The 24,079-nt window shown below is 48.1% G+C and overlaps 1 protein-coding gene across 2 annotated transcripts; it reads left to right on the forward strand.

Moving 5' to 3' along the window:
• The first annotated feature begins 28 nt into the window (after positions 1-28).
• Positions 29-18,531, forward strand: SNX33 (sorting nexin 33). 2 transcript variants are annotated; one of them, XR_015797475.1, is made up of 3 exons: positions 29-2,484; positions 12,389-14,446; positions 15,173-18,531. XR_015797475.1 is itself a non-coding variant. In XM_007433155.3 (2 exons), the coding sequence occupies exons 1-2, from the start codon at positions 1,047-1,049 to the stop codon at positions 12,640-12,642; spliced, it is 1,692 nt and encodes a 563-aa protein (XP_007433217.2). In that variant the 5' UTR covers positions 29-1,046; the 3' UTR covers positions 12,643-18,531. The 2 variants fall into 2 exon arrangements, 1 of the variants encoding a protein (XP_007433217.2); XM_007433155.3 differs by having other exon boundaries at positions 12,389-18,531.
• The last annotated feature ends 5,548 nt before the right edge of the window (positions 18,532-24,079 follow it).

Here is a 24,079-nt window from a genome sequence, read left to right on the forward strand (position 1 = left end):
TGGAAGTCGACTAGGGAGAGACTGAACAACAGAAGAGAGTTCTGGGCTCCCGGAGGGATTTTACACTCTGCTGGTGGATCTGAATTTGAGTTTGCAGAGAGCTGTTTTGGGGGTTGGGAGAGGGAACTCTCTTGTTGCTTTTGGGGTCTTCTTCCTGCCCCAAAGGTTTCAGATCCTGGAAAGAGGTAAAACTTTTTTGGGGGGCGAGGGCTGTTTCTCTCCCCCCCCCTTTTTTTCTGGTGTGGACAAAAAAAAAAGGGGGGTGGAGAGAAAGAAACAGAATTCACGTGGACTTTGTTGTGTGGACTAAGGCGTGACCCATTCAATTGAGGATTGATTTGCAGCTTTTTAAATTTTTCCTCCACCCCTTGGGAGCTTGGTGGATTTAGAATCCAATCCAAAAGGGAGTATTATTCAGACTTGCAAAACATTTCTGGTTCGTAACGACAGAGACTTTTCTTCCTGGTTAAAACCTTTCTTTCCTTCCAGAGAGACCTCGGTGGGAAGCATTAGAAATTCTGAATTGCCCTGGATTTCTCTTCACAGTGCAGGAAGAGCCCCGAGTTTCCTTATCTAGGCCCAACAAGCTTAGAGCCTATAGACCAAATGCCTTAGCTGCCTCTCATCAGATCAAGATGGCGCATTCTGACCTATAATTTCGGTATTAAAAAACGAGACCCGGGATTTAGGGATAACCCATGTGCCGCGTGATATGGATACAGGGGTGGTGACGGTTTTCCGGTCTTCCTCATCCCTGGCTGAGGTCTGCGACCCGGAGGACGATGTTCTTTGCTTCGCCCCGAGCCAATCATTCGTAACCTCCCTCTGCTGACTGTGAAAGCAGCGGCCAGCCTGAAACCTCCATCTACAAAACCACTAGGTGGTTTTGCCCTTTTCAGGGAAGGCTGGAGAAAGCCCTCCTGTTCCCTTTGCATCGAGCAGTCGCAGATTCTGCCACAAGCTTTTGCAGCTTTCCCGGGAAGGTCCCTTTTGAACAGAACCCAGGGGTTGGTGGCAGAGACCGGGCTGCCTGACCAGACACCCCCATGGCAATCCCCGCTAGAGCACTTTACGATTTCCAGAGCGAAAACAAGGAAGAGATCAGTATTCGAGAGAACGAGGAGCTGGTCCTGTTCAGCGAAAAGTCGTTGGACGGCTGGCTGCAGGGAACCAACTCCCGAGGGGAGACGGGACTGTTCCCTGCCTCCTACGTGCAGATCCTTCGCTCCAGATCCTCCTCAACATTTACAAACTATTCTAACAGCCCCGCTGGGTCTCCTGGAAATGGCTCCTCCTTCTATGTGCCCTCTTCCAGCACAAGCATCTCCCACCAGGGCAGCTTTGAAGATGAAGAGGATGACTGGGATGACTGGGACGATGAGTGTACGGTGGTGGAGGAACCCCGGAGTGGGGCAGGGACTAATGGGCATCCGTCACCGAGCCTGTCGTGCCCCAGGCCCTGTGCTCATCCCAACAACGTTGGCTATCGAGCAAAGCCGTCTTTGGAGAGGCAGGACAGCATTGGGTCCTCCAAGAGAGGAAGCGTGGTGGGACGGAATCTCAACCGCTTCTCCAGCTTTGTCCGGTCTGGGGTTGAGGCCTTCATTTTGGGAGATGTCCCCATGATGGCCAAGATTGCAGAGGCCTATTACATAGACATGGGCTCTAAAGGTCCCCAGTGGAGGTCCAACCCACACCCTTTGGTCTGTTCTGTGGAAGAGCCCACCAAACAAACCAAGTTCAAAGGCATCAAGAGCTACATCTCCTACCGGTTGACACCCAGCAATGGAAATTCACCTGTTTACCGGCGGTACAAACACTTTGACTGGCTGTACAACCGCCTGTTGCACAAGTTCACCATCATCTCGGTACCCCACCTGCCAGAGAAGCAAGCCACGGGGCGCTTTGGGGAGGATTTCATAGAGAAGCGCAAGCGGAGGCTGATCTTGTGGATGGACCACATGACCAGCCACCCGGCGCTTTCCCAGTATGAGGGCTTCCAACACTTCCTCACTTGTGGCGACAACAAGCAATGGAAGATGGGGAAACGTCGGGCAGAGAAGGATGAGATGGTGGGTGCTAGTTTTCTACTGACCCTCCAGATCCCAACAGAACACCAAGACCTGCAGGACGTGGAAGACCGAGTGGACACCTTCAAGGCCTTCAGCAAGAAGATGGACGACAGCGTACTGCAGTTGACCAGTGTAGCTTCTGAGCTGGCCAGGAAGCACGTGGGAGGTTTTCGCAAAGAGTTCCAAAAGCTGGGCAATGCCTTCCAAGCCATCAGCCAAGCCTTCCAGATGGACCCACCCTATAGTTTTGATGCCCTCAACAATGCCATCTCCCACACGGGCAAGACCTATGAGACAGTGGGGGAAATGTTTGCTGAGCAACCCAAGAATGACCTGTTTCTCATGTTGGATACTCTTTCCTTGTACCAAGGACTCCTTTCCAACTTCCCAGACATAATTCATCTTCAGAAAGGTACGTCCTCTTTTCAGCCCCAAGGACTGAAGTATCAATGCAGCAGAACCTGTCTTACCTTGAGCGCCTCTGGGGAGCAGAGAAGATGTAAGGCTTCTTACCTTTTTTGTAAGGCAGGGTCGAGCAAAGATTGTCTGCTCACGTTGTAGCCTCTTAGCATTTCATCCCATGTGAAGTGTTAGGATGTATTACACAGGATGATGGTTCCCAAAATACCAGAGGATAGAGAAGCAGGAGAAGGCAAGGAGGGAGGTGGAAGCAAGTTGCATTTTGCCATTTCAAATTCACATGCTTGCAGCTAGGACAACAGCCTTCTTGAAGTCTTGGGTTGCGGTGCCCAAAGACCAGTGTTTCTCAACCTTGGCCACTTTAAGATGAGTGGACTTCAACTCCCAGAATTCCCCAGCCAGCATGGCTGGGTTAGGGTTAGGGTGGCTGGGGAATGGCATGGCTGGCTGGGGAATTCTGGGAGTTGAAGTCCACTCATCTTAAAGTGGCCAAGGTTGAGAAACACTGCCATAGACTGTTGGCCATGCTGGATGGAGAGTTTCAATGTCATGCATTTGGAGGTCTTGAGGTTCAGGAAGTCTATTAGAGACCAGGAACCCAGGAGTGATGTGAATAATTTGCACTGATTTATTTTCTTTAACACAGGCCTCCCTACCCCCACTGATTTATCCCCAGGAAATTTAGCAGACCACTGAGTTGATATGAATAATTCTGCAGCACCCAAAGACTGTTGGCCATGCAGGCTGGAGATGACGAGAGTATCAGTGCAAGGCATTTGATGGGCTTTAGATTTAGAACAATGGTGGTTTACAGAGCCTAGAGATTCAAGAATTGTATGGATAACTAGCCCTGATTTATTTTATTTAACACAGCCCAGCCCCCAAATAGAGTTGGCAGACCACTGGGTTTATCTAATTGACTTTTGCGGGAGGCCAGCTTCCTAAATCCATCGGTGATTAAGGAAGGAGATAAGACCACCTGTTTACACAGCCAGGACTAGTCTATTTGAAGCATTCCTTCTTTAAAATATCTGTCGAAAACAAATGCTGGCTTTTCCTGGTTTGAACAGAGGAGAAGGAGTGATAGTCCAAACAGGAAAAGAACAGGCTGCTTGCACAAACCAGTTGCCCAAGATCAAATAACTTCTCTGCGTACCTCCCAGCCCTGATCTACCTGACTGGTTTCTTCATTTTTGTTTTTTTTAAGTTAATAGGAAGTTGGCCTGCTGCAAAGGTAAGCAGATCCAGGTAAACCAGGAGAACGCACTGCGTCGGGGGCTGTAAAGGATGCGATGGCAAGGAGTGATCTTGCCTTTGGACAATCGGGTGCTTTGTCTGCCTTGTCTCACCTGTTGGGAGGGCGCGGAATGTTTGCAGGCATTCCAAGTGATCGGGCTGGTGTTGGTTTCCATGCATGTATGTGGGGGTGTGTGGGGGGGAGAAGCAATTGGTTCCCAAAGGAGGAGGAGAACTGGAAAGAGATCCCAGGTGTTCAGGAAGCTAAGGTGGAAGACAAGTAGGGACAAGCGGTGGACGGGCTGTGAGTAAGCGGGGAACAGCTGAACAGGATGAGAGAGGAGGACAAGGAGAGGAAAGAGGTGCAAAGAGAAAGCAAAAACACGGGGAGGAGAGGAAGAACAAGCGATCCATCGTGCAGGTGGATTTGAACTCGTCTGCCCATGGTTTGGTAGCCACTGAAACTAGACAGACTGAGCGAGAAGGGCATTCCGGGTCAAAATACGGGTTTGGTGCTGCTTCTAGAAATGCTGGTTGCCAGGTTCTTGGGGAGCCAGGCATGCTGGAGCTAAGTCGTCTTCTCCTTGGGATCCAGCATTCCCTCTCCGGAATTCTGATGACCCGGAAGCGGGCTGGGAGGGTTGCGATGGTGCCCTCCAAAGACAAAGGAGGCTGGTTGCAAGGGAGACCGAGTGCCGGCTTTTTCTTACACCCGTTTCCAGCCTCTGTGAGAGAGAGAAAGGCTCTTGCGACATCGGACGGGCGCTAAAAGCGCATCGTAGCCCCATAACATCTCCTTGGCTCTGTTTTCGAGACGCACAGAACATTCTTTTAGATTGCACGCCCACGCACCCACCAAACACTATAAGCTGCAGGGACAAGGTCAAGAAGCACCGTCCCTCCACTCAGAGCTCAGGTGAACACAAGATAAGGTTAGTGGCCTTCCCTGAGATCAGGAAGCCATCATTAGCAATCCTTAGTCCGGTGGCTTTGCTGGGGAGAGTCCTCCTGGCTTCTTCCTAAAGCTCAAGTGCCAAACTTGCTGATGTCCAAACAAACCTTTATTACAGTCTTCAGGCCAGCAGTCAAATGCAGATAACACCCACCCACATACACAGGGGTATCTGTAGGATATGATGAAAAAAATAACAGTGGTGGCCATGAAAGTGCAGTGGAAGCTTTGCCCCTTTTTTATGGGCGTGCAGGTTGGGCTTTGATGGCATCATAGTGGCTTTTTTGACCATACCCTGATACTCTCCTGAGCTGTCCCCACAGGATATATGTGCTGAGGGGTGTGTGTGTGTGTGGGGTACTTCTCTAGTGCCCCTGCAGAATGGCAGAGGGCAGGGCCCCAGCCTGGCCAAACTGAAGGCCAGCTGAAATTTCAGAAGGACGATGCAGAAGTAAGAAGTTGGCACGTCCCCTTGTGGAAAAACCCATGAGCTTTGAGGCTGGAAACCAGACTTAGATGAGTTTCAAGGTTAGCATTCTCAATATACTGCTTAAGAATACTTCTGGCATTTTGAAAGCCTCACGGACAGATGTTCTCCAACGTGTATCCTAGGAAGTGGGATAACCTGTCTTCGCCAGGTTGAACCGGCTGGGGAAAAAAATTAACTTTAGCCAGAGGTTAAAAAGAGTTGTGCACTCCAGCACCCATGGGGATTAAGCATGTCTCTAAAGACTGGGCTGTGTTCTTAATACATCTTGGAACTGCGAGGATAGCGCTAATCAACTTTGATTGGGGGGCTTCAAGGATGTCCAATTTCCTAAACGTTCAGACTTGGACCCTGTAGGGAAGCGGAGAGATTATCTTGGCTACAAAAACCTTGCAAGTTGCAGGGATGAAGGGAGCTCCTTTCCAGTGGAAAAATGCTGGGTAGCTGGACAGCCATGCTGAGCGTCCCTTGCCAGATTTTTGCAGAGTTTTTCTCTCCGGGAGAGAGAAGGGTTGGAACAGGCCTTCAAGGAAGGCATAAATCTCCACCTGTTCAGTAGCATTCTCAACAATTGGCCAGTTTTGGGTTTATCATCGTTTCTTGCCAAGGCTAAGGCTTAAGCTTTCTGGTGGTTTATTACTAGGTTTTCTTTTCTGAGCCCTTCTCGTTCCCATCCAAGAAACAGAACTGATTACAACGTCGTTTGCGTATAAGAGTGCAGGAACCACTCAACCAGCTAATACAGGAAAGGAATGTCAGCCTTATGAGGTAACCCAGACCAGAAGCACACTCAGAGCTACCTTCTACCTTCATTGTAAGGTTACATTAACACAGTGTTGTCCAAACTTGGCCACTTTAAGATGAGTGGACTTCCCCATGCTGGCTGGGGAATTCTGGGAGTTGAAGTCCACTCATCTTAAAGTGGCCAGGTTTGGACAACACTGCATTAACAGAATCTTGCAAGTCTGAAAGCACCTCTCTCCCTGCTCGCTGTCACAGTCCAAGAAACTAGGGAGCTTCTGAGATGTTTTCCACACCTCCATTCCTTCTGTGGGCTCAGCTGCCTCTTATCTGACCGTTGCCTAGTCTGCAGCTGTTCCTCCTGTCTCCCAAGGTCGTTCCCACACACCATTACGTCATTACAGGGCATGAGTGGAAACCAAGAGGGTTTTTGAATGACTGAATTCATATACATATATCCCCTGCCAAGAACTCTTTAACATTGCTGCCAGAAGGAGTATGCAATATTGAGACAATTCGTAGGATCTTTTCTTAGGGAACTCACAGAATTATTCGGCTGGAAGGTACCCTTAAACTAGCTAGTCAACCCAGACAGGCAGAGCTGCTCAGTGCAGAAATCCAAAGGAAAGCATTAAGCAAAATTGGTAGCTTGGCGATGCTCTCTCCGCCTGTTCAGTTTGTAGTTTTAACTTTTTAGTTTTATTTTGAACCCTTTGTAGTTTTTGACGTGTATATTTTTTCCTAAGATTTCATAGTTTTTTACTTGTAACAGTGCCTAGAGTCACTTGGACAGTGAGCTGGGCGGCATATATAAATTTGAAAACAAACAAATAAAAAATAAAAAGTGGATATGTCATGCAAACGATGTAAAGCGATGCCAAAATCCTAAATTAGGGCCGTTGCGTGGATGGGTTTTGAAAATGATGGACTTATCCATTCTTTTGGGGGGCGAAATCTGACCCTAGATCTGTTCCCCCATTTCTGATGTCCATTCAACGGGTCCATCAAGCAAAATTTAATTTCAGTTATGTGTATTGATAACACAGGTGTATGAGAAACAAGACGGGTCATCTCTTCTCTATCCCAGCATAATCTCTGCAGAACTACTCAGGAGTAAGAAAGGCGGAGGAAGTTTATCCTTCCTTTTTAGAGGACGGTAGCAAAGCTGAATTCTAGTTCCGTTGCAATGAGAGAAATTAAGATGAAGATTCAGTCTGTTTCCGTACCTAGACATCTGTAAGGTTTATGCAGATTGCTGTCCTTTTTAGACGGAAATGGCTTTCCTATTTTTCTGCAAGGCATAAGCAACTCCTTTCCTCTCCTCTTAGATTCATTAGGACTTAATTCCCAAGGAAATTTGGGAATTAGTTTTGGACCTACAACTTCATAGCTCGGGCCCAGAGCTTTCAAAACTGAAGCGAGCAATTCGCGACTCCCAGAATCGATGATTCAAACCCGTCGGCCTTTTCTTAACTTGCCTTGACTCCGGAGTCTTTTCCAAATGGATTCCTGAAAGGCGGAAAGAGGGATGAAGGGAAGGCTTATCAGGAATTGGGACCAGAAAACAAGGAAGTTCAGGGTTCTCCCTAAATGTCTTTTTAGCTGAAAAATTGCAAACAACTGCGGTTCGTTGCACATGTGTTTTAAATGAGCATCGAGCAAGCTGGGTTAAATGAATAAGCAGGCAGAAGAGGACGGCTCTGTTCACGTGTCCGACTTGACCAACTGAATTCGCTGCCTGGGCTTTTGCAAGACGGACTAAGCTGCACACGCCAAAGCCCTAACCCCTAACCGAGGCGAGCGCTTTCTTCTTTTCGCAGCAAAGCTACCCCCCAAATGCCTCCCCTCTAGCTTGTGATATTCCAGGACGATTTGCCTACCGTTGCACCCATAAGGACTAGAGACTTGACTTTTTTCCTGGCTTCTTTGTTTGACGAACACAGCTCGGTCTCCTGGAGGCAAGGATTCTGGGTCCGGGTCTGCATCTCAAATCCCTCCCCCAGTTCATTTCGTGACTTGCCTTCTGCAGGCCTGTGAACTGAGCGGAGGATCCCCCAGGCACTGAGAAGCTAAGCTTCAAACCTTCCAAGCTGTAATACGTCCTGAACGAACGGACTTCGTCTGGAGGGGCTGCGTTTAATCCGTTTCGGTTACCTTGAATGGAAATGAAATGGGAAATAGTTTTGATCCTTGCCCTGCACATTTGGGGAACGCACTTTCCCGGGTGCATCATTCAATGTCTGGGGGCCGCCGTCCGCTCTTCCCATTGGCAGCGTGGCCGAGAAAAGCACACCCAGGTTTAATATTTAAAAGGCAGCCTAGTTCAAAACACGCAAAGGATCACGGCACAGAGCTGTGCGGTTCCTTTCTGTGCCATGCTGTGCAAGTGTCTTATCTCGCTGGCTCACGGCCCAGACACCAGGGAAAGGCTAATATTAACCCAGAGGCACAGTTCACGGGGATATCACAGTTCCCCAACGGCGCCCACACAGCCGATGCTGAGATCTCTTCTGGCCGCATCCTGCTAGAGAGAATGATCATCACCTTCTCAGAGCATGCCAAGCATCTTTTTTCTTTTTCTTGTTTGCAAATTTGGCTACTGGGTTTTTTTTGGGGGGGGGGTTGTGCTTTCAGTTTGGGGAGAAATTTTCCCAGGCGGTTGCTGTGCTGACAGTTACCCTCAGTTAGCACCGTTAACGTTGCAACGAGTCCATGGTTCAGTTTTCGTTTTGTTTTTCCAGTTGGTTCAATGGCTGCATGGCTGCCAAGCGTGCGGTTGGCATAGGGGGCACTCCTCGGCAGACTTTTGTAGAGCCGCGCGAGTCAATCTTGGTAAAGTTGCACAGTGTAATTGCTCAAGGCCAGCTCTGGGGAATTCTGGGAGTTGAAGTCCACAAATCTTAAAGTTGCCAAAGTTGAGAAACGGGCTTGGAGCCCCCTCCTTTTTTCTCCACATGCAGAAAGCCTTGAAGATTTTATTGCAGCTTAGTGGCCCCCAAGGATGTTGCTATTTTTCTGCAAATCGAATGGTGCACGTGGGCATATCGGCCTTTGTCGGTGGTGCATCGTTGCAAATTTCCAAAGCAAAGGTACAAGTTACAGTTTCATCCTGAAATCTCTCAAGACCAAGGATGAATTAAGGATGCTCGAATAGCTTATTTTAATGCCATCTGCAGGGAAGGGAAAAAAAATGCAGAAAAACGATTGTTCGTGCAGTAGATCCCCCGAGGCGTGAATCTAGGAAGGGCGTCAGAAGTCCTTGAAATTTGGGGAGGTGGGAGGGCATTTGCTACCCGTCTCTCGGCAGCAAATTCCATAAGGGGATCTGGGGACACAGCTGTTTGGCTACTGTGGTTTCTGTCTATGGTGATTCATATGCAACACTGAAGCCGCACCTGTGGATTCAAGGTGAGGTTGTTATTGTCTGGTGTATTCCTTTCTCAGAAAGGTCTGAATCACTGGGGAGGGAAAATGTTTCTGGGCCCTGAGGCCAGCTCTGCGTTGTTTCTGCGTAAAAGGGGAGCCAGCAACAAGGTCCTCTTGCTCAACTCTTTAACTGCGGGAGTGTCACCAAGACAGGCTTTGCTGATCATGCTAAGCCATGGTTGAGGGAACAAACCAGGGTTTGCTGGGGCCACCCAAGATGTTAGCAGGCATGTTTGACATACCACCAGGCAGGAAATTAAATGGCAAAGTAGGGTTTATGGACCCCCATGGTTGGCTTTTACAGAAAGTAAGGCAATAATGAATGCTAGATGGGAAGAGATTGAGGGGATGGAACGGGGGACCAGGAGAACTTTCCTGCCTCCCTGAGTTCCTCGGCATGAGTAGAATAAAATAAGGTGGATGTTGGTGATGATAATGATGATAAATTATAAGTAGATATTCTTCTAACCCTTGAATAAACCTCAGGTCTTCCCTGGAGACCACAAAGCAGGAGGAGTCTGGTAGCACCTTTCCTAACAAGCAAATTTGTGAGCTACAACTCACTTCATCGCAAGAACTCACTCCATGCTTCTGAAGTGAGCTCACGGAAGCTGATGCCTTTGAATCAAATATGCAAGTCAGAAGAGCTGCTACCAGACTTCTCCTAGCTTTTGGCTACTGTAGACTAACACAGCTGTCCTCCTACAGTAGTCCACACACATCTCTGATTGGCCAAGTCTTCCTCTGGTCCATCTGTCCATCCACTTCTGGAGCCCAAGAAGCTTCTCCTTTCCTTTCTGTTTTAGCATGTCTTTCACCAGCCTGTCCCTTTCTCTCTGTGAAGGTAGCCAAGTCAATAAGCATTGTAACACCCACTTGGCTTCCATGATGGCTTATATCTTCAGGTTGACAGCAAGAGAGGATCATCTCTTGGAGAAGCGGAGATCCCATTGAGAGGCACCCAGTGCTAAGTGGAGGACGAAACCCAGTGGGAAAATGGTTCTTTATGGGTTGTTTAAAGTGGGATACTTTGGCAGGCCCAGAAAGAAAGCGAATACTTTTCTGCTACTCTCTTTTCCATCCTCTGGTGGTCTATCCTCCTTGGCCAACTAAGGCTTGAAACTTATTGGTCTTTCTCTGCCTTCTCCAAGCTGCTGCTCTTCCGATGCATTAGGTTATAACTCCTGTGCTGGTGGGTCTCTGGAGGAGAACAGGCGGGGAAGTCTGGATTAAAACAAGGTAAATAAAGAAAGAGGATTCATTTGGTTCTTGAGTACAAATCACCCTTGTTGCTGTTGGGTTGTTGGGTTGCTCCTAGTTCTTTGAAACGAACGGGGCTCCTTTCAACAGGACCATCCATTAGTAACTGCTGCTGTGAGTTCTTGAAAACTCATGCTTGTGTTGGGTCATCAGAGATCATGTCTAGCTGCCTTGTTTTCTGTTGGCTTCGTTTACGGTTGCTTCCCATTTTTCCAGGTCCCGATGTGCTCTGTTTGATGGTGGCTTGTCATGTTGCATGAACACAGCCCCCGTGGTTTGTAAATGGAGGCTGATAGCTTAGTGTATTGTGCAAATGGAGTCATTTGTAGCTTAATCAACAATCCACAATTTACGCAACCCATTGCTTAGTGTGATATTTGAACTTGGCCCATACTTACACAGGCCAGGGTGTGCCAGGAGAGAAATGTTTCTGCAAAGCCTCTGTTGCATGGCAATATTATAATGCTGTGTTCAAGGACCTATTCTAGCTTGAACGTCATGATGGCTGGTTCTTGTAAGTTCTTCTGCAAGTTCCTAAAGCGGGAAGCATATATTTCCATTGTGTTTTTAGTAACTCAACCCCAGTGCCTTAAGGTAATAATGCAGACATTTTGAGAAGCAACAGATTTGCCAGAAGGAAATAGAAACCAGTTGGATTCCCAAGTAAGAGAAAGTTGGTCAGCGTGCATACAGTTTTAGAAATAATTACTATAATTTTAAAAGACCTGGGAATGGCGATGCAGCAACTGAATATCCTGTTGGATGCTGGCTGCCCTTGATATATTTATGGCGCCTGCTCGGTTTTCTTAATATACTTAATTTTAAGCCAGCTTTGGACTGGCTGGGGAACCTGAATGACAGGTGCTGTTGAACTACAACTCCCAGCAACCTTCACTCTTGGCTGGGATTGCTGGGAGTTGTAGTTCAGCAATAATGGCAGTTTCCCACCCTGAAGCAGGCAATACTTTCAACTAGAGGACCACGCTTACTAAGGTGGGTTGCACGGCCTGTTTTCAGTCCAAAGAGGGGACTCTAGGAAGGGGCAGAATCTTGCCCAATCTTGTCTGTTTAAGCCAGTGTTTCTCAACCTTGGCAACTTGAAGATGGGTGGACTTCAACTCCCAGAATTCCCCAGCCAGCCATGCTGGCTGGGGAATTCTGGGAGTTGAAATCCACCCATCTTCAAATTGCTAAAGTTGAGAAACACTGGTCTGGACAGTTGTTTTTGACACTTACTCCTTGTTTTGGAAAGCATTGCTTTTCTTCCCACCCTGGCTGACAGGGAAGGCCTCAGGAATCAAATCCATTCTATCTGTACACCGGGGTTAGGATCTGGGCTCATTTGGCGTGAGCAGTCATCAGCCTTGGGACTCATGGAAAATAGAGCTGAAGTTCAGGTTCCTCTGTTGGGGGGTGGTCGGTTGGAGATCATGGAGATGGTAGCCCCATCCTTCTGAAAGACATCAAGCTGGGGACAGCTGGGGTGTTCGCAGCCTTAGATCTAACCATCTAATGCTACTTCCTTTCCAAACTCAAGCAGTGCCCTCTGTTCGCAGAGGTGCTGATCGCAAACCAAGAAAGCTGGTTTGCTTCCAAAGCTGAACAGATATGGCGTGGGTTTCTTGATGCAGGGCAAGCAACTCACCTTCTAGAGAAGTGCATAAGGTTAACCGGACCCTGAGTTCTCATTCTTGAGTATTCTTTCCTCTTGCTTGCCCAACTTAACGTTGGCCGGATTGATCTTTGGAGGGCTTAATAACCTTGGCGGGCTGTCCCTTTGCTTCCCTCCGACAGGTGCCTTTGCTAAAGTGAAGGAGAGCCAGCGAATGAGTGACGAAGGGAAGATGGATCAGGAGGAGGCGGACGGGATCCGGAAGCGTTGCCGCGTGGTGGGCTTTGCCCTGCAGGCAGAAATGAACCACTTTCACCAGAGGCGCATATTGGACTTCAAGAAGATGATGCAGTCCTACATCAGGGAGCAGATAGCGTTCTACCAGAGAGTCAGCCAGCAGCTGGAAGACACCCTGAGGAAGTATGACAACCTCTAGTACACTCCTGGGGCCCGCCAGATGTTGGAACTCAGGATGGTCCCCAATGCTTTCATGCCCTCCGCTGGGATTAGCAGCAGTGACTGTGTTTTGTTCTCTGCCCCTGGAAAAGGGAGGTCTTGCGCTCATGGTGGGTCCCCTTGCAAGGCTCTGGGGATCGGAGGTCTCTGCGTTGGCTTGTGCTCTTCACGTTCATAACGCTAAACTCTGAGCATAAAAAAGGGAAGCACGCAGCCCCATTCGTGACCAACGCTTGTGACGGTGTTCCCCTTCCATCCCAGTCAATTTGCAGGGACCCAGCCAAGAATCGTCGCACAAAAGACGTTTTGGTGAACGGGTCTCTTTTCCTCCTGAAGAGAAGAGCTCCTGGCCTTCCTAGCATCGCTGTTTACAGAGGAAGTCAAAGGAATTTGCTTTCCAAGCACAAATGGAAGTAGAACTTTCGGCCCGACCCCGCTTCCCTTTTCCTCTCAGGCTTGATTTTCTGGAAAAAATACTTTTATTTATCCCGCGAGAGGATACTTTCCAGCCACCCGCCCTTCCCGTTCCCCTCAAGAAAAGGAATGAAATCAGAATCAAAGATCGGGTTGAATCCAGTCCAGGGCTGGTTGGTAGACATTGTGGTTAGGCGAAGCGAGAGAACCGAAAGCAAAAATTGGGGGAGGTGGAAGGAAAGCAAAGGTTGGTCCACCCAAGGGACTCTTTTTTGGGGAAGGCGCACAAACGACACGATCTCACCCCTTGGCTCTGTCACGTAGAGATGCAAATGCATGCATTTACCGTCACCCTCCCGAGTAAATTGCAGAGTTATTTTTTTCTGTTTGAAATCAAAACAATCCTTGGAAACTGCAATTGTGTGTTGATTTGTTTCTGCAAGATGGAGGTTCAGGGGCTCCGGGCTGGCCAATATCTGCTTTTTTAAAAAAGGTTTTTGTCAATGGTGAAATGGGACTAACCACAGGAAGGGACAGTTTCTAAGATGCAGATGTCTTACATGGTCTGAATCCACAGAAACTGGGTAGAAATGGTTCTTTTTGACTAAATCAGTGTTTCTCAACCTTGGCAACCTGAAGATGCGTGGAGTTCAATTCTCAGAATTCCCCAGCCAGCTTGCTGGCTGGGGGATTCTGGGAATTGAAGTCCACGCATCTTCAGGTTGCCAAGGTTGAGAAACACTAGACTAAATGTTGCCCCCCTCCAACCTGCTATCCATTTCTTCCTCCCTTCTCTTTGTCTTCAAAGAATTTGCGATTTGAAATCTTTGGCTAATAAAATTTGGGATCTGGGAGATAAAGCGAGCGTTCCCATCTTTGCGGCGCCCAGTTCTTTGGCTCTGCCTTCCTAAAAGCCACAATGACGTCCCACATGTCATGCCATCATTGCACGGGTGTGAATGATGTGTTTTGCAACCTTTGTGTGATGACACCATGACGGGGTGACTTGGCGTTTCCCCTGAATCTATCTGCCTGAATTGGCCCAACGTCCCCCCTTGTAAGATCAACTGATGTTCCTCCTGGATCCGGAATTCCCAGTAACACCAGTGGAAGAAGATGGGAGAGTAGGACATGCACGCAAGGCTGTTCATGATCAAGTTGACACCTGGAGAGGACGTTGTACCTGAACAGCATCCTTGGAGGCCCCATCCACCACAAGGTCCATAGATCCAGGAGTATAAAATGTGGCTCTTCCGAACTACAGCTGAACTACAACTTCCAACGTTTCTGGCCCATGCCCAGGCTTTCAAGGCCTGTTGGGAGATGGAGTCCAACATACCAATCGGGGAGGCCACTCAAAGTCCAAAGAGGCAAGTTAACTAGCCAATGTCCAGTTCCTATGCTTCTATATTGATATAACCCCTGGTGAAAAATCTTGCACGGCTAAAAGGTTATAAATCTATATAACTTCATTGTTTGGCATTTCCTGAAACTAGAAACGGGGGTTCGGTACATTTTCCCCATCAGGTTAAATGCCTAGCTCAGAACAAAACAAAATTACGGTCCAAAAATGACATTTCCTTAGTAAGTACCTGCCGTTCAGTAACGTCTCACTTAAATTGCATTGTTTTATTACCAGTTGGATAAAACCTTATCCAAGCCCAAGATCTGAGCTCTGAGAAATACTGGTGTAGCAAGATTTCCCAGTCATTCTTTGTGCCTAAAATATGGTTCAAACGGACTTGAGCCTTTTCTTTTACTATCCATTGTATGGGGGACAAAGCTTGAACAGCCGGAGTCATTACTGAATTATTATTTCTCAGAAGTCCGTGAACAACATTTTCAGGATGAATACACACAACCTGATTTGAACCTGCATTTCTTGGAGATGAACCTTAACGGATGTGTTTCTTCCTGTGAATTTTGCCGTTATTTCGTTAACTAAAAAGGGAAGAAAGGAAACGATATGGAAAGAAAAAAAGCAAAGCAGATTAAATATACGAGAGCTTGTCGTATCTGAATATAAGTCATGAGTTACATCAGATTTTCAACCCTTGAATAACTGGAACTCTTATCTTTCCAATATTGAAATACAGGTTTCTTAGCAAGAAGAAAGGTGCAGGATCCATTTCTGTGGTCCGGCCTTCAATTCCCCTGGAATAAATGTCGTTGAAACAAATGTGGATGACCAAAACTATGAAGCCCTGTCTCCAAGTCTCAAGCGAATTTGCTTTTAGCAGATCTTGTCTCCTTGCAACCAAAGGGGATGTCCTCGATTGCCACAAGGCTCGGGTGGCGAGACTGGCACGAAACACGTTTACAATACGTCAGCAAAGCCGTTTACGCTTCTGTATTTTTATAATTGGATTTGGGTCTTGGGGAGACTCCACCCGCAGTCTGAAGGCGTTGGAAAAATGAGCTTGGCACGGGTCAGGAGTTGCAGATGTAAGTGTGGAAGTCTTCCCTGTTTGTTTTAAAGCCATCTTTATTTGGAGCGTTCCTTGCAGGGACCGGGAAGTCTAGGAAGGGAACCGGACAGCCAGCCCTTGAGGGCAGATCCCGCTCAGGAGGTAGAGGTTGGCGGCAGGGGAAGCTGCAAACGTCACTGGAGCTGGACGATCAGTTGGCTGGATGTGCGGGCTTTGTTTCTGCTGGGAAGTGTTGCAGATAAATCAAAGCAGGGAAAGGAAACCAGCCTTGACTTGGATGGCCCCCCAAGGGTCACTCAGAGCCAGGGGAGAGCGATCGGCCCTGTCGGGAAACACGCAGTGACCCCGCGGACGAGCCACAGGTTGGCTTCTTGATGCGTCAGCAGCCTGTTTCATAAGCTGGCACCGCCGTCGCAGACGGAGGCCGTAGCCTGGCTTCCTGGCACACGGAAAATAGGATGCAGGCTTTGAAAAGACGGGGCTCTGCAACCAAGACAGTCATCTATTTACTCCTGGCCCGGATGGTGTCTTGCCTGGCGTTGAATCCCTGGATTCGTGCAAGTAGAGGGACCGCTTCGGAGACCGTGCAATCTGGTTGCAACCATTGCCTTAAAAGGGGCTCTTCATTGTGCCATCCCACCCCCCGTATTTGTGTGAATCACCTTCAGGCTGTCACAATCTCGTTTCGAGTAAGCCACGAACCTAAGATCAGGTCGCATTTTCCTTGACTTGAACTCAATCTGGCGATGTGTGGGTTGTTTCCTGGGCAACCCAATGGGAACGGATTGCCGCTGCTGTTTTCTGGGCTGTGTTTTGAATTTCCCAATCCAGCCTGTGACCTTGGGATCTCCTGGTGGTCTCCCATCCAAGTCCTAATCAGCTCTGACCCTGCTTAGCTATCGGAAAGCAGTGAGTTTAGCATATAGAGCACCCGCTTAGGTGCTGGTTCCGTTTCCTGCAGGGGTGTGCCGCTGTTTGGAGGAGGGGCAAGGCCGAGCCTGGCTCCCCAGTGACGTGCTGGGGGGCTGGGGTGCATTTTGAGAAGTGGGCAGGCCCAGACCCAAAACTAAATTTCGTGCAGTATGAAATTTAAGAGGGCTGCAGGCAAGCCGCCGCCAGTAACCTTGGGCCTTTTCATACTTGAAGTTTGCACTTTGCTACTTGTTTTTCTAGACGCTGTACAAGACTTGCCGCTGCGGAAAAGCCTGTGCTTAACCCCTGGCAGTGCTCTGCTTCGGATCTCAGTATCTTCAGGTCAAATGGGGGAAAACTGCCTGAAATGGGGGGCGCTGCTGCTGCTGCTGGTCGGCATTAAAAATATCTGGCTGGTTGGACCAAAGAACTTGACTTCTAAGGGCCTCTTGGACGTTCCTGTTTAAATCAGATCTTTAGTCAGACTCACGAAGGCTAGAATCTTATGTTGGCTTTAGGAGAAAGGCTGCAACTCAACTGCAGAGCAGCTGGCTTGCAGGCAGAAAGGTTCCCTCTCAGCATCTCCAAATAAGGATGGAAAATTTTGGCCTACAAGCCAGAGTGGGGGGGTTACTTATTTGGGGTTTGTCTGCCGTAGAAAAGACAGCCTCTTCTTTTCTAGCCTTGCAGCGCAGAGTATCTCCAACCGACGCATGGACCATCACAGCCTTCTCCGCTAATGGCTAATCTGGTTGTCTTCTAAAACTGGACCGGTCGGTTTGCTACAGCAGAACAACTCTTGCCGAAAAATATTGTCTTTTGTCTGCTGCTGGAAGCGAGGGACTTAGACACAGGGCAATGCCAGCAGCTGGATGTCTGCAAAATTTGGTTAAGTTTTACTTTTGGCTAGGGTGTTTGGTTTCATTGGGGCTTCACATCTGGGCCAGATCCAGCCCATTCGTGGTTCAAAGTATTACCCAAACCCTCAAAGTGAGTTAATAAAGGAACCCGCTCAAATATTTTGTGTTGAAGCTGCCAGATAACATTGCCCTTAATTCCAACTGGGGGTCTTCCAGGAGTTATCTGGCTAAGAGTGGGGAGTGTTGGCACTTTGCTTTTTTACCTGGCACGATGCTCAGGAAGGCCTGTGACCTTGGCCCCAAACTCTCCTCTGGAGGGCAAGGCTCGTGACATTCTCCACCAAGACTCAGCAGGCTGGGTCACTTGCATCTGTTGAAGGCAACCATCCCGTCCCATTTTCCTCCCCCCCCGCCCCCCGTGCACAATTTCTCACCATGAAGAGGCAGGTAGGAGAAAAACTCTGCCTGGCTTGTCCAAAAAAAAAAAAAAAAAGGTCAAGCAAGAAAAGATGGTCACTTCCAGGTGGGGGAAAACGGAGCAGATGTTCTGCAGCTTGGCTGCCCAAGTGAGATGCTGATGAACCAACGACTACAGTTTTGCAGCTTCTTGTGATTCTTGCTCTTTTGACTGGATTGGGAGGGACAACCCTTCCAAAGAGAGAGTGATGCCTCCGAACGGAAGCGCCTTTTGAGAAAACTTCCAATTAGAAGGCCATCTTCTGGAAAGAGGAAGTCCATCAGACTTTTGGAGGAAACTCAGCTTTCTACAGAGGCCTAAAATGTTCTGGGGGTGGGGGGGATAGGAAATGAGTCTCCCAACTTAGCAAGGTCTTCAGAATGGACCACACGTTATCAGCCGCTCTTCAGAAATAAGTTATGGCTTCCCTGACAGTTCTCCCTGCATTGACCTTCCTCTCCATTTATGACTGGGACTGTTTCCCCTTTTGCTCTTTATCAGCAAAATTCAGGTGCCAAGGTCTCTGCGTTGGCCATTGCTTTGCTTCAGCCAGAGTTCAAAGGAACTTACATGTTTGCTGGGGTTTTCTCGTGGTGCTGCTCAATTTGATCATGGGGTTGGTTGAGCTTCCCAATTCCTTGGACCTAACAAGAGTGGAGGAAAACTGTTACTCTCAGACATGGTGGGGGAGGATGCTGCCCTGTTGCCAAAGTTGAAAGGGGAAGATGCCATCTTTCTTGTCATTTCAAGCATAGAAGAGATAAGCCTGTAATGTGTAATTAAAATCATAATATTGAGTTCTTGTTGTCCACAGTTTTTCACGGACAAGGATCAACCAATAGCTTTTGTTCTCAAGTTCTCAACAGCAAGAGGAGATGCTAAGGAACCCCAGCTGAATCAACCTTTTTGCTTGTCTTCACACTATGAATGAATGAAAACACGGTTGGCTTGGTTTACACAGTACCCTTAGCCCAGACTTGGTTAACTTGAACTTGATTATTTTGGGAGGGGGCTTCCTGAGCTGTGTGAACCCAGCCCATGTGGTTAGTGTATGTTTTAATATATTGGAGTTTAAATCCAGTAACCATGTGTTAGGTGTGCTGTGCAGATGCAAAGCGGTGCAGTGTTTCTCAACCTCAACTTTTAAGATGTGTGGACTTCAACTCCCAGGATCCTCCAGCCAGCCTGATGCGTTGGGTTAACTGAGTCAACCACAAAACAATTGGTGAAGTCATTCCAATGTGGATTGTCTCCAAATACATGGATATCAGCTCCCAGAATTCTTAATAACAACCGTGCTGGCTGGCTGGAGAATTCCGGGATTGAAATCCGGACACCTAGAAGTTCCTTAGGGTGCAAAGACTGAGCTAGTGTGTTGAGTAAGCTCATCCTTTGACCAGTGGTAGTTCTCATCACTGCAGGCAAGAGTTTTCTCACTCCTACCTGAGATGCCAAGCATTAAGCTGGGACTTGCCTGCCAACAAGGGCTCTGCCTCTAAGCCACAGCTCTTCTCCACTTGCCAGCAAAGAGAGCCATGTCCAGGCACACCCTGGAGGAGATACCAGGTGGCTCCATTACAGACCCTGAAGATCCGTTCCCACCAAGCATCCCATAATGAAAGAATATGTGATTTCGGCTTGTGTTGTTCCCTCCAGCAACCACAGCTGTTCAGAGAGTTGTCCTTGGGAAGGGACACAGGAGGAGAATATGTAGGAGGAACCTCAGAATTAACAGCTGCACCTCCATCTTGCACTCCCATTCAGTTTAAAAATAGGATTTCCCAGATCTCAAGGCCAGGATCTGGAAAAAGAGTTGTTCCTCCTCCTCCTCCTCCTCCTCCTCCTCCTCCTCCTCCTCCTCCTCCTCCTCCTCCTCCTCCTCCTCCTCCTCATTTCTCTGCCTGGTGATGTTTCTCTAAAGTGGGTCTAAAGCAGCTTTGGGAAAGAGGCCAAACAATTTCCCCCCCTTTCTTTGACCCAGTCTCTTGTCTGCCTGCCTGTGACCGCTCTTCTCATGATTTTTGCAGACTGAACAGCATTTTTTAAAGAAAATCCGCCAATCTAAAGTTTCTTGAGGTCCATGGAAGGTATTTCTTTGGCTGTGCCATCTGAGCTTATAAACCCACATCTGTGCTTTGGGGGTTGGAGAGAGAGGACCAAGAATCTCCCCCCCCCAAACCTCAAACGTTTTCTTCTGAGCAGTCCAGCGTCTGCTCTAGTGAGCCAAAATCAAATGCCATTGCAGCGTTCGCCTTCACTAGCAACCTCCCCATGATCTGGTTGGTCTCCTGTTCCAGAGCCTGGCTGGACCTTTGCAAAATGGGCACGGGGGCAACCACAGTGAGGAGTTCCACTCAACTCTTTTGGTGGTTCTGCAAGGCGATGATCGGATCGTCTCTGCCTTGTTAGCTGTCTCTCTACCAAAGTAAGAGCAGCTGGGAGAGTGGACAGCTGTGTGCCCACGACATGCAGACAGCCATGCAACAGCCAAACCAGGAAACTGGCTTCTGGCTTCCTGCGATGGCGAGAGAGGGAGGGAGGGGGAGAGAGAGAGAGAGAGAGAAGTTTCCAGAAGGAAAAGTTACAGGCTTTTTTTAAAAAGTGATTTTTATACAAGGGGGAAGGAGCATTCTCACCAAGAAAGGCAAAAAGTAAAGCAAGACATTAAGCAGTTCTGCTGTGGTGGGCATATTCCAGCAGCTGGATCGGATTCTCCTGGGGTTCAGGTTAAGAAGAGCGTGCATGAACGCGCCGAGCCTGGGCTGATGTGGAATCAGAGCCAACCCAAACCCTGGAGATACTTCTCTGCCACCTGCATTTCAATGACTCCCAGCAACTCCGTGCAAAGCCCACAGGAAAAGCCTTGCTTCACCAGGCATTTTGCCCCAGATGCACACCCGTCTGAGACGAACTGGGGGAAGGGTGTCATCACTCATCAGAGGCCCCTGTTTCTTGTCAACCCGCACCCTCCCCAGGGTCTCCTCGCGCATGATTCCAGAGCATGTTGTTCTGCCGGAGAATTCCTTGGTGAGGATTTTTGCGCAAGTTCAATGAACTTTGGACCGGAAGAGTGTGCCGAAGCAGACTTCTGGCTCCAGTTATTGAAAACATGTTGCGTGTACCCTCCCAACAAGGGCCTGCAAGTCTGGTGGTGCTTCAGGGCAGGACTTTGACTTGACACACCAGAAGGGAAATGCTAAAATTAGGACGGTGGGATCTAGCTCTAAGTTATAAAGCTTGCTGTAGCTGTCTGGGCCACTTCATCCAGCTCTAGGAGCCTTACGAAAGCAGTTCAGCACATTTTGAGTTAATCAGGAGTTACAAGATGAAGGAAAGAGACCTCCAACTGGGCAAATCTGTTATTCTGACAGGTACAAAAGAGGTAGCTTTTCACCTTCCTTGCAAATCAGTATTGGCAAGAAAACAATATGGGAATTCCCCCGTGCTGCATGATGCTAAAAAGCCTGGTTTGTTGTAACTGTGGCTTGGCTCACACATAATGCTAAAGCAATCCAGGTTGATCAAGGGGGAAGTCACAGGTCATTACAGAAGCTTATATGGGGCAGGTTATTTCTGGGTTGAATTTATTGAATTTAGTGATTGAATGTATAGGCTGCCCCACTCCATCCGGATCCTGGGCAGTGTACAACATGAAATAATGAAAAATAGAATAATAGAAAGATTATAATTGCAAACATCCAGAAAAAATACACCAACACTCTACCAACAACATTTGTTAAGAATCATATGGAGTATTCAGCATTAGGGCAGCGTGCTTTTGAAAAGGATTGGGAAGAGGTGATTTGGAGGTTATAGAGTACAGCATCTCTCTGCTGTCCATAAAAGTAGCCCCACTTTTTTTCTGGGTTCTGCATGAGTCTGGAAAATGATGTAGCTGCTTTAAGGAGCTGACTCATTAAAGTGAACGTGGCTCTTCAAGCAGCTGTGTCTTTTTCTCAGGTTGGTGCAGAAGCCAGAAGAAAGAGAGGCTGTACTTGTACAAAGGCCAAAGCACTTCTTCTGAATTATTTTTGAAGCACTTAAAGCAAGAGAATCCGCTTTATGTCTGCTTCCCGTGGCCATCCAGTAGCTGGCTTGTAAAATTAAGGGCTCCTTCAACAAAAGAAGCCACATTCTGAACAATGTGGGCAATATTGACAGTAGGAACATCACTCCATCGGTTCTAGATGCTAGAACCTTAAAGCTTTTTTTCGGCACTCTAAACCTAATTCCAAGCTATGAATCATGGTTTACAAATGGATAGATTCCAATGGAGTGTAGTGTCCCAAACCAAATAAATGTAACTTTTTTTAAAAAAAATGTGCTTATAATTTTCTGTTTTGCTTCTGCTTTTTTTTTTTTTTTAAAGATGAATTGCCCTATTCCTGTGTTCACACAACATACTTACCCAGATCAGGCCCCAAACTAGTCACTGCATTACCCAACATTCTAAGTTGGGTGAGTAAACTTGGTTTGGTCCTTGTGGCTTAGTGCAGGGTTCCTCAAACTTGACCACTTGAAGATGGGTGGACTTTAACTCCCAGGATTCCCCAGCCAGCAATTCCAGGAGCTGAAGTCCACCCATCTTCGAGTTGTCAAGTTTGAGGAACGCTGCCTTAGTGTGTTCTGCCAGCTCAAACCAGTTTGCTTAGTTTATGGTTCCAAGTTGAAAATGGAGAAGCAGGTAAATGAGTCAAGCTTGTTGTGCAAACTTATCAGAGGCTTACCTGACCTTCCATCGTAGTAAATATGCCTAGGGCTTTCAAAAAGCAAAAGTCCAGGCTGCAGAACTTTAGCCTGGGCACCCTTTGGTTTGTGATTAACAATGGAAACAAATCAATCTGCCCCCTGCACGCCGTTCCGTGCCCAGATTGCAGCGAAGTGGGTGACCTCAGAGACAAGGTATGCGGCCCAGCGGGAATCCAGCCACAGGCCAGTACATGTGTCCTCGTGGGCTTTGCCTCTGACAAAGACCGTCTCTGCAGAAACTTCAAACAAACAACGTCTTTCTTTGCACGCAGATGGGACGCAGAGGCAGATCTGCACGTACCCTGGGTTTTAAGAGGCAGCATCAAGCGGGGTGAGGGTTCAGCCTTCGGAGGAGGAGAACGCCCCATGTCAAGCAGCGCTGCTGGCTCTGGGGAGGCAGCCAGAGTTTGGCCCTCGGTTGGCAGAAAGTGGGGAGCGGTGGAAAGATAGCTGCGTGGAAATGTGCAGAAGAGATGGTTGAAGGATGCATTATGTAGAGAAGTTAGGGTGGCCTAAAACTCATCAATAGGGATCAATAACCTCGGACCCTCCTTGATCAACCTTTCAAGTAAATTTTTCGCCATTCCTTGCCAGGGTGACAGGAGCTGATATCCCCAAAACTAGAGCAGTGTTTCTCAAACTTGGCCACTTTAAGATGGGTGGACTTCAACGCCCAGAATTCCCCAGCCAGCGTGCTTTAAGATGAGTGGACTTCCACTCCCAGAATTCCCCAGCCAGAATTCTGGGAGTGGAAGTCCACCCAAGTTGCCAAGTTTGAGAAACACTGAACTAGAGGCTGTTTGGCTGGTCAGCCCCACCTGCTACTAACCAAGCTGTAGAATGACTGTCCCCCTTTCATTTCCTGAATTCAGGCCACCCCATGGGTGCCAAGAGAGCAGTGTTGTCCAAACTTGGCCACTTTAAGATGAGTGGACTTCAACTCCCAGAATTCCCCAGCCAGCCATGCTGGCTGGGGAATTCTGGGAGTTGAAGTCCACTCATCTTAAAGTGGCCAAGTTTGGACAACACTGCAAGAGAGCATAGCATCCTTTATGATAGCTCAGGACATAACTATGGCACTGACGATGTCTGGCGAGTTGGTCTAGTTGGAGAGGCACCACATCTACTCAAGTAGGGTAAAGAAATGAGTAGGAAAACGAAACACAGCGAAAGAAATAAATAAATGATGGGATTCAAGGCAGAGCAGCCAAGAAAAGACGTGGCACCAAGCGGACTCTGACCTCCAACAGGGCTGGATGACATGGTAGGAAGCTCAGAATACAGGCTGGAGTCTACTCCCAACATTTTTGCTTCTCACCTCATCTCCATAGTAACCAACCGTGTCGTAAGGACTCTGTGGCTTAGCAAAAGCCAGATCTCCAATGTTTGACATGCCTTTGGGGTAGTCAGGACAGGATGAACAGACCTGCTCTGCAGGTACTGTCGTTCACATCTAGGTTATGCTCTCCTGCTAACATGCCAGGCTAGGTAGCTTCACCACAGCTTCCCTTATTAGTTTACATGAAGGGAGTCCACACTTTGAGGCACCTCAAGCTACAAGGCCTTAGATCTCAAGGACAAAAGCGAAAAAGGGAG

This window comes from Python bivittatus, unplaced genomic scaffold (genome assembly GCF_059951505.1).
Source record: "Python bivittatus isolate LINGU-HERP-01145 unplaced genomic scaffold, Pbiv_v1 ctg000530_np1212, whole genome shotgun sequence".
Taxonomy (NCBI): domain Eukaryota; kingdom Metazoa; phylum Chordata; class Lepidosauria; order Squamata; family Pythonidae; genus Python; species Python bivittatus.

What these genes read in the sequence shown, in the direction of transcription:
- SNX33 (XM_007433155.3), top strand. Translation starts at nt 1,047, where the DNA reads ATGGCAATCCCCGCTAGAGCACTTTACGATTTCCAGAGCGAAAACAAG. An exon ending in CATAATTCATCTTCAGAAAG is followed by an intron (nt 2,485 to 12,388) that starts GTACGTCCTCTT and finishes TCCCTCCGACAG; the next exon opens with GTGCCTTTGCTAAAGTGAAG.